At 37.1% G+C, this 10,433-nt stretch overlaps 1 protein-coding gene across 1 annotated transcript; it reads right to left on the minus strand.

The window, feature by feature from the left end:
• Window positions 1-6,265: 6,265 nt before the first annotated feature.
• Window positions 6,266-9,082, minus strand: LOC134805248 (protein archease-like). The gene is made up of 3 exons (XM_063778561.1): window positions 8,816-9,082; window positions 7,594-7,618; window positions 6,266-6,677 (listed from the first exon to the last, which is right to left on the minus strand). The coding sequence occupies exons 1-3, from the start codon at window positions 8,877-8,879 to the stop codon at window positions 6,287-6,289; spliced, it is 480 nt and encodes a 159-aa protein (XP_063634631.1). The 5' UTR covers window positions 8,880-9,082; the 3' UTR covers window positions 6,266-6,286.
• Between the last annotated feature and the right edge of the window lie 1,351 nt (window positions 9,083-10,433).

A 10,433-nucleotide genomic window follows, 5' to 3' on the forward strand; every position in this document is an offset into this window, starting at 1 on the left:
CTTTCCAAAAATATAATTTAGCAAGGAGCAAGTACATAATTATATTTTTTTATAGGATGTACCTCATGTACCTTACCTATATTCCGAATCCAAGGACTATGAGGTATCAGTATCACACGTATTTTTAGGAGTATTATCTCTATTTTTCACCATTTTGAATTGGTCGACTAGACAGAGAGATGAAACAAATGATCATAAGTCTAAACCTAAGTTAGCCTGAGGCATTGTTCCCGACACTGGCCGCGTTCCCCCTCTACTGAGTTTTTGCGCAAAAAATGCGCCAGCCCGTAGGTCCCCAGACACCCAGACTAGTTTGGTAGAAATTTATTACTAGTTTGGTAGAAATTTATTACTAGTTTTTTTGGTGTTTGGACCGAAAGTTTCAATCGCAAGTGCCGCAAATACATAATTAGTTTTCAAAAATGCATTAGGTACCTATTTACGACACTTGGCTATTTGGGAGTCGTCAGAGTACCTACCTATACGTAGTTATTTTTAATGTATAAATTTTAAATACTTGATTTTTTTTCTGTGTTACTAAGTACCGTAAAATGGGGTGAGTAGGGATTGCGTGGAGAGTTGGGTTATGAATGGGGAGAGAAGGATGCCAGCATGGTACCTAAGGACATAGGACCTAAATAATGTATTCGTATTACAAATGGAGCTATAGTGATATTCATAAGAAAAAAAATCGATCCAACAATGTTCCAAAATCACCTTTGTATGAAATCCCATCTCACCCCAACTACGAGGTACTACGGGGTGAGGAGGGATTTTGTGTTTATCGGTAAAGTTATGAAATGAAACTACCCAAAATCATAAAAAAAAATTAAAATACAAATGTCCGGAAAATTTATCATATATACCATTCAGTTTACATATGTAAAAATAAAATGTTATCGAAGTTTGAATGTCAGTTTTGTCCCTACTCACCCCATTTTACGGTACCTACACCTACCCAAGTAACATTTTAGTCCTATAATTTTAGTTTTTATCGCTAAAAGCTTGTATAGACGTCGTATTAAGGTTTCAGAGGTGACCACCTATCGTATAAAAGCGCTTGGCAACACCTTTTTGCTCTATAGGCTTATACAGCTAATATATTCTATAAGCAATTGATGTAAAGGTTTATTTCATCATTTTATAGAGCCGTTATAGGCGTGTACTATAACAGGTTCAAATATAACCACTTTAGAGCAATATTACTGTATAATAGTATTTGGAATCACTTTTATGCAACTAATTTGCGCTATTAATGTTCCCTGCCAAGCCGCTATAGTTTTGTGTTTTAACAGTGACAAAAACCCAACTATACAACGATTTTAGGATATAGTGGCTTTAGAGATCACTGCTATAGTACATAATACTTTAGTAGTTTGCGCTATTAAGGTTCCCTGCAAGCCGCTATAGTTTTTTGTTTAAACAGTGACAAAAACCCAACTATACAACGATTATAGGATATAGTGGCTTTAGAGATCACTGCTATAGTACATAATACTTTAGTAGTCATATGAACACTATTATAGAACTGTTTTGCTCTATAGTAGCGTTTTTGGGACATATTTATAGCGTTGAAAAGCGCTTTAGTAGTTTTGATATAAATCCCTATTATATCTCATCGCTGTAAACGTCACAATGACTCTTTTATATCACAAAACTGTTGTATAGTGGGTTTGTTTTTTCTTTTAAAAGACAACAGCGTTATAGTTGAGTTTTTATGTCTTATATAAACCGAGTTAGATACATAAAGGTAGAAAACGACTACTTGTAAATGATAAATTTGATCTGTAATGGCTACTTATATCTTGCTTATATAAGTTCAGGCCTAAGCCATATAATGTGGTTCCGTACAAAATATTTTTATATTTTAATGAATTGATAAAAAAGACCCCAGTGATATTAGTGATTGTAGGTGAGATTTATCATCAATGATTTAATACAAGCATAAAATCGTGACGGTTTAGATATTTATCGACATCCATTATTAGCACATTTTTTTTACCAATCACACTGAAAAAGGAAACAACAGTAATGACTACATCTAAATTTAAAAAAATCCTATAGTTTGTAGGTGTAACTGGGTCACAGCAAAATTCTTTTGGAACCCTAATTTTAATCATGATGGCGGTGAATATTTCGTCGTAAGTTCTATAGTTAGCCTATAAAAGCGTCGGATTTACTTCTTGGCTGTATAGTAGTAACTATGGTAAATATCATAATATTTTATTAAAAACATAAATAAATCGAGGGGGCATTTAAAATTCCTCATTAAACTAATACTATTCTAACGGTAAAACTTCCGTCCCATATACTTTTTGCACTAAGGACCGAATTATTCGACATCTAAATGGCGCATATTAATATAAAGTCTTTACTTAGTACCGTTTTTGTGAAGTAAACACACAACAAAACCACTCACAACAGTTGATGGAAAACTTGATAGCAAATTTCGTAGTAAAGGAACTATGAATTCTACAATAGTATAAAAAGCACTATAATACAATTTCAAATACTACTATAGTATAAAACAAGCACTATAATGGAATCTCCAATGCCACTATAGTATAAATTAACACTATAATGGCGTTACTGACAACAAATCAGCACAAAAGTGATCATCACATCACTTTTATAGACCTAAAACGTCACGACTGACACTGCTACAGGTCTACTATATCACTGAATGGCACATAAGATGCGCCATTTCGGCTTTATACAATGTTCTTTGGTCTTTTATAGGACCTTAGGTGGTATTTGGGAAACGTTCTATCGACTACTATAGAACCACAAATTGTTACTTGGGTACTTTTTATGTGCAATAGAAAAGTGTGTACCTATGTACGTAATTAAGTATAACATGTTGTCACGCCCTAGTAGGGTCCATGACTGTACCTACTCATTTACTTTTAAGAACATCAGGTTATAATACCATGGTTTGCGACAAATAGGTAAATGATTATGAACAAAACTTCCGTGAGACACAGACATATTAAATATATTAAGAACGGGTCACTCACGTATTTTAAGTCGAAAAACGCTCGACATGTTTCACTCCGTACCGAGGAGTGTCATCGGGAGCTTGCGTTTACGGTGACGGACCGGCGCAAACTGCGGGCCGCAGCCCTCCGCGCCCGATGACTCGGCGCAGGCGCTGGTGGCGGCTTGGCAGGGGGAGCGAGAAACTACCCTCGTTTATCGCATTATTATTAGAAAAGTTTGTGATTCAGCGAAAAGTACGGGAGGCTATCGAAATTGGTCGTCATCCGAATTTTAACCGTGATTGTGGTTGGTCAGTGCCTACAAGCTGGAAAACTGTTTTGGGTACTACGTCGGTGGACAGTGTGGACGAACCTTTAGCGAATGACGTAGTGAGTGTTGCGTGCAATCCATCATTTGACAATAATGCGATAAACGAGGGTAGTTTCTCGCTCCCCCTGCCGCCACCAGCGCCTGCGCCGAGTCATCGGGCGCGGAGGGCTGCGGCCCGCAGTCTGCGCCGGTCCGTCACCGTAAACGCAAGCTCCTGATGTCACTCCTCGGTACGGAGTGAAACGTGTCGAGCGTTTTTCGACTTAAAATACGTGAGTGACCCGTTCTTAATATATTTAATATAAATGATAATGATACTAACTGGCGCAGACGCGTTTGACTGATTTTACCCACAATGGCACCTGCGCGCCCGCTCTGTGCCCCCGCGCCAGCTAGAGGACGAATACACAAATTCAAGATGTTGCCGAGATAGGGGGGACTGGGGTGCCAGGATAGCGTTTTATAAAACCGCCTTTTTAGGATTCCGTACCCAAAGGGTAAAACGGGACCCTATTCAGGGTGACCACTCTTTACTATAACCCAAATTTCCTGACTTTTCCCGGTTTTCCAGGCGTTTTTTCAAGTTTTTCCCTGACCATAATCTTAAATGTAATAAATATAAAATATGTAATTGGAATACATTTTTGAGTTTTTGCAGAATCTGAATTAGTCCAGTCATTATATCCAAAAAACCGACCCTACCCGTGAATAATCAGTTGTTGGATTTTTTTTAAAGTAGACTGAATCAGGCTCCTGTGTATATTCGAAAAACCGTGAGGACAAAAATTTTAGGAAATTTGATTCTCTACAAGTTTGGTCCTCACAATTTTTCTTCTAGGATCGATATTTTGGAAATTAAATTTGAAAAAAGAGACTAATTCAAAATATTTTCATCATCTACTAGATACGAGCGATAGAAATTGGGAATCTAGTGGTAAAGTGGTATTGACCACTCGATTTCAATTCTATTAGTAGAATTTAAACGCCAGATGGATTAAATGGAGATATCATTTAACGAAATACACGAAATCGAGTGGTCGAATTTCAAAAATCGGCCCCCTGGACTTAAATTTTCTATCTTTTTGTGTAGCTCCTCCGTGTACAAAAAAAAATGATCCACGCGGCTCGTAATGCTCTCTTTACGAGCCGCGTGGATCTTTTTTTTTTCAATATTTATTTTGTCTATACCGCCGTGGTAGGATATAGCGTTACCTATTATTAACCTATTTAGCGGCAAACGTACGACCCCAATTTCATAGAAAACCGCAAATCGATGTACGGGGTTAGCCGTTTGGCACACGCATGCTAGAGATCAAAATAAAATTTTTGACCCGCAGTTCCTAAAAAAAAAATCCATAGGAGGGGAGTGCTGAGTCATTGTTTTTTTTTATGAGAAAAAAAATTTTTTTTAGAAACTAATCGTGTATGGTAGGGTTAAAGAGGTATTCCCCGTTGGATATATGGATATTACGTATCATTTTATGATTAATATGCACCGTATCTGCAGTACAGTTCCATTAAGTCTCGTAGAATAGATACTGAAGTAGGACTGTATCACTTAGTATTATTGAAAAATTAAAAAAAAATACTAAATGAAATTATTTGCAAAATTGCTTTATTAGGGTTAGATATGAGGATATCACGTATCATTTGAGGTATATTGTACAAAAAAAATCAGCCATATCGTACCTGGAGAAGCCCAAACTTGGCATGTTTTGAAAATTATTTTTGCTTTAATTTAAAAAAAATGGCTGAAATGTAATGATGTGGTATAGTTTTAGAATCGCCTCAAAAAGCTTTTCTGAAAAAAAAAATTTCCCTCCCATACAAAAAAAAAACAATGACTCAGCACTCCCCTCCTACGGGAAATATTTTTAGGAACTGCGGGTCAAAAATTTTGTTTTGACCTCTAGTATGCGTGTGCCAAACGGCTAATCTGTACATCGTTTGGGGTTTTTAAAGTGAACAGGTTAGCACATTCACTGCCCCCGACGCAAATGTGCGTCCACCGTCATACAAGTTTGTTCCTAGGCCACGCCCTCTGGCAGTGAATGCGTTAGACTAATTATAGTAGATATATAATATTTGCAGATTATACATAGATTATAGATATATAATGAAGCGATGGTGGCCTAGCGGTAAGAGCGTGCGACTTTCAATCCGGAGGTCGCGGGTTCAAACCCCCGGCTCGTACCAATGAGTTTTTCGGAACTTATGTACCTACGAAATATCATTTGATATTTACCAGTTGCTTTTCGGTGAAGGAAAACATGATGAGGAAACCGGACTAATCCCATCAAGGCCTAGTTTCCCCTCTGGGTTGGAAGGTCAGATGGCAGTCGCTTTCGTAAAAACTAGTGCCTACGTCAAATCATGGGATTAGTACTCAAGCGGACCCCACGCCTATTACTTATTCTGTGCCCAGGCTCCCATTGAGCCGTGGCAAAATGCCGGGATAACGCCAGGAAGAAGAAGATATAATGTTTGCAGATGGTAAAATTAATAAATTTATTTTTATTTTATTATGTACATACAGAGACAATTTTTATTCCCTGACCTCCATTAAATTTCCCTGACAATTCCCTGACCTTTCCATGACTAGCGAAATTCCCTGACTTTTCCCGGTTTTCCAGAAAGTGGCCACCCTGCTATTACTAAGACTCCGCTGTCCGTCCGTCCGTCCGTCCGTCAGTCACCAGGCTGTATCTCACGAACCGTGATAGCTAGACAGTTGAAATTTTCACAGATGATGTATTTCTGTTGCCGCTATAACAACAAATACTAAAAAGTACGGAACCCTCGGTGGGCGAGTCCGACTCGCACTTGTCCGGATTTTTCATAAATGTGGTTAATTGTTGCAATGAGGTAAACCAATTACAGGACACAACCCTTTTTAAAACGCGACTCTGCTCATGAATAAGGATAAGAATTAAAAATTGTACAATTAAAAATAATGAAGCAATCAATATTTATTTAGTTATATATCTATTATAACAAATACTTCATATTTATTATCTTTTGGTTCATCAATAATTTGCATAGCAGAATAAGTTATAGCTTTTACTTCTGTCCCCTGGGGATGTTTGCCAATCTGAAACTCTTCACCATAACACTTGCAAACAATCCGAAACTCTTCCACATTAAACTCTGTGATCACCAGTTTTTTACAGATTAAAAATGGTTCAACTGAAAACAAAAACAACAGCTCGTCAAGAAAATGATACAAAAGACCCATCATGTCATCAGCATTGGCCTCGACGGTGTGCACCTCTCTGATGGTCACATAGTTCAGTTCCGTCATGTAGCCGAACATTGCCATCCCACACTGTTCAAAAGCTTCTTTCAGACTATCGCCCCACGCATGTAATCTGAAAATAATCAAATGATAGGACCGTACATTGTATTATAAGTTTTATACCTACTGGATATCGTTTTAGGAATTGTTCATGTTACTTTTTACTACTAAATTAATATAATCTACCAGCATAACTTATCAGTAGAAAAAGGTGTAGGCGCGAAGATCTATCTCCCATACAAATTTAGAATTTCGTGTCTTTTTCTACTAACAAAGTTGGCTTACCAGATATAGTTCATACAAAACTCTGATTTAGTTCAAGACAAAAAAAATCGACAAGGAGACCACTGCAATAAAATATTTGTGGCTATCCATTAGAGAAGGATCCTTAATGCCTCATGTGCATAAGGACCTTTCCATCAAAAGCCCGCTCCACACTCGTGAGCGAATCGCGGCGCGAAGCCGCGAACGCGAGTATGGAGTCGATTTCGCAGGTCTGCGTTCAAAACTCCACACTCTGTGTTCGCGGCTTCTCGCCGCGATTCGCACATGAGTGTGGAAGGCGCTAAAAGCTTTCAAAATTACCAACAAATAAATGTGGCTTTCCAATAGAGAAGGGTCCTTATGCTTCATGTGCATGAGTGGTCCTTATGGACATAAAGCATAAGGACCCTTCTCTATTGGAAGGTGTACTTTCGTTTGGGCCAAATACCTTTCGCCAAATTTCACTTCCCAACAAACTTATCGCAATAGTTTCATTTCCCAAAGGAACCCTTAGCAATGTTCTACTTGACATTAGATGTCGACTACGATGTTTTAGTAAGAAAACTGATGCACGGAGTTACCAGCCTTCTTTACTTATGGCGGAAGTGCATTATTTTTTATTTTCCAAAATATATTGGTAACAGGTCATAAAGTCATAATATATTATTAATATTATTATGCTCAGGCATCCATTTGGTAGATGTAAGAAGCGCAAATGTACTTACTGTACATCAGCAGTGTGGTCCAAATCTGTGAACAATAGAAATGTTTTGAACAAGGAGAATTTTTTAAATTGGACACTGAGAGCAGTTACCAATTGAGAATTGTCAGTTCAGAGTTGCCTGTGGTGCTATGCCAAAATGGTCTTAGGAGACAATGGCACAAAAATTAAAAGCTCCTTAGAGACCTACCTATGTTAGAAGAGCACTAAACAAGCTACAAAAATGACAAAATATTTTTCATTAAATCCATGAAATAAAATAAAAATAATTCACATTCTATATATTTCTCGCCTATTAAGTTTAAGGAACATGACACTGCAAAGTGGGATACATGAATGTTTGGCATAAACAAAAGAATTAAAGTACATAGATACAAATATAATTCTAATAAACCATTTAAAATGCTTCTATTACATTAGCAGCCTAAGATGAATTGCTTCCTAGGCAATCCCCCGGACACAGACTGTTCAATAGGCAAGGGTGTCGCAAAAAAAATTACAACACTCCAAATTAATCAAACATCCAATATATTCCACATGTCTCATCATATTGTTTTAATGACAATGGGGTAAACGTAACCTGATGGAAGGTAGTACTTGGAAAGTTCTGAAGGACCTTACTTTTTAAAGTGTTGCAACAGAAAAACAATAAAAATATTTATTGAATATTCTGCACTTTAACTGAATAATTTGGCCAAATAAAAACATAAGTATAATACTGAATAATTACTGAATATCGGCCCATGTCTAATATTGATATTTTCTTGGCACGGTGCGAAGTTAGTGGAGGGAAAAGTGGCACTGGTTGTCAGAAACACACATAATCTTATGAAATGGTACACATTAACGCTAGTGGCCGTTGGAACTAATTTTACTCCATAAGATTTTACATATAAAAGCCCACAAAAGGTGGGCAGCACCAGTCGTGCACCTAGGGAATGCAGATATGTTTAAAAAACTCTATGGGTTTGCACCATCTTGCAATTCTTGCATCATATCCTGTTCCAACTATGACATGAGGACAAACATTCAGCCAGACTAGTAAATGTCAAACTAATGTCTAGCCAATACCTAGCTGGTAGCTAATGCTTAAATTGAATAGGCAGCCAAAGTAAACAATATTTACAATTGCATATTCTGCCTACCGGTTTTATTTTTATACATTTGGAAGGTAATCTTAAGGGAGAAATGAAATCCTGTCTAGTTAAAAATAAACTGCAACTTACATTCGTATTTCACTGGAGGTAAATCATAATTCTCTTGCGTTACTTCTCCTAATTCTTCATCCATGACTGTTATTCAAATGTATCAGATTTTGACTTATTACTAATACAAAATGTATATAATATAATCTTTACTATTTTATTGCTGGATTGCAAATATTCCAATTACAATATGACCTGAGACAGAATCGGATTGAAACATGGGCATGATGTGGGCACTAAATTGACTAAAAAGAGAGATATAATCACAGAATAATTAATAGTACTACCGTACAGAAAGGAAACTTCCTACAAAAACGAAGTTTGACAGCGGTTCGGGGTCGCATCATGATGGCCCTTTCTAATATATGGCACTATCCTTTTCGGCTGTTTAGGGTTGCCAAAAATCAAGTGAATAACTTATCTGTGGTCGTGCACGCAAAAGGAAGTCAAGTGGTGCCAACCCTAACAATTGCTCGGAGCAATGCTGAGCCGAGCGGAGCCGAGTTTGACCGAAGTCAGGAGTTTCGCACCCCTGATATAATATTATTAAATATAGATAGTATCGACTCTTTTGACAGTTGACAGTTTTTTATTTTTTTTATTATAGCCAAAGGGGCCAAAGGCTAACCTCGGAGAGGCGCTCGGTATTTTCATTCCGTTTCCGTACGGAACATAGATAATTTTAATTTTAGTTCAAAGGTTTAACGATACCTAAAATGAACAAAAACGCTTTTATTCTTTATTGTGGTTATCAGATCACAATTTTATCCTCACGCCCCAGCAGGGAACCAAGGGAAAGTTCAGATATTTAATTAAAATACATAAATACCTACTATAATATGTGTTCCGCAATAATTGAATTATTTTATTATATTCTAATATATTTATTGTTCATTAGCATTTCAATTGTGTCTATGTTTAACGAAGATATTGAAGCTTCAATTAATAGCTATTTCGTTCCGCTGTGTAGCGTTTATCGATATATAACATGATTAAAATCGACTTTTCACATCCCTAAAAGAGCAAACATACACGTTTTTACGCACACATACACAGCCTGGATGCACCAAAAAAGGCAACACTTTGATTTGAAGTTCATCTTGTCAACAGTATGGTTGTCCTTTTTTGACAAATGGCATTTTTAAAAGAGCGAGGAGAGAGAAGTGATACTAGTTGCTGCGCCGTCAAAGTGAACAGACAACGTTGGGGCCTTGTTCCGTCCACTTGACGGAGTTGCCACAACTTTGGACTTACTTCGTATTGCGATCCTTAATCAGTTTTTATTTATTTTTAAGGCAATTCATCTGCCGAATACGTACATTTTTATGCATCATTTCATTTCACGCTTAATTTCAATTAGGTACATACATTTGTACCCCTCATGTGTATGTACAATGCATTTTTGGGTGCAAGTGCAGTGCAATATGCAGATGATGTCATTTCATAACCTTGAAATAGATGGACTGCGCCTCTGTCTCCCGGCAGTTTTAGCCTAACAACTAATAATATTACTTTGGTAGTGGTTACCGACTCTGAACTATATTCCGACTAGGGAAGAGGACTATATATAAGTAGCCTTGTAGTTGGTTGGTATTTAAGTTGGTAGTTGGTTCAGTTGGTTGGTATTTAAATACGGAAA

This window comes from Cydia splendana, chromosome Z (assembly GCF_910591565.1).
Source record: "Cydia splendana chromosome Z, ilCydSple1.2, whole genome shotgun sequence".
Taxonomy (NCBI): domain Eukaryota; kingdom Metazoa; phylum Arthropoda; class Insecta; order Lepidoptera; family Tortricidae; genus Cydia; species Cydia splendana.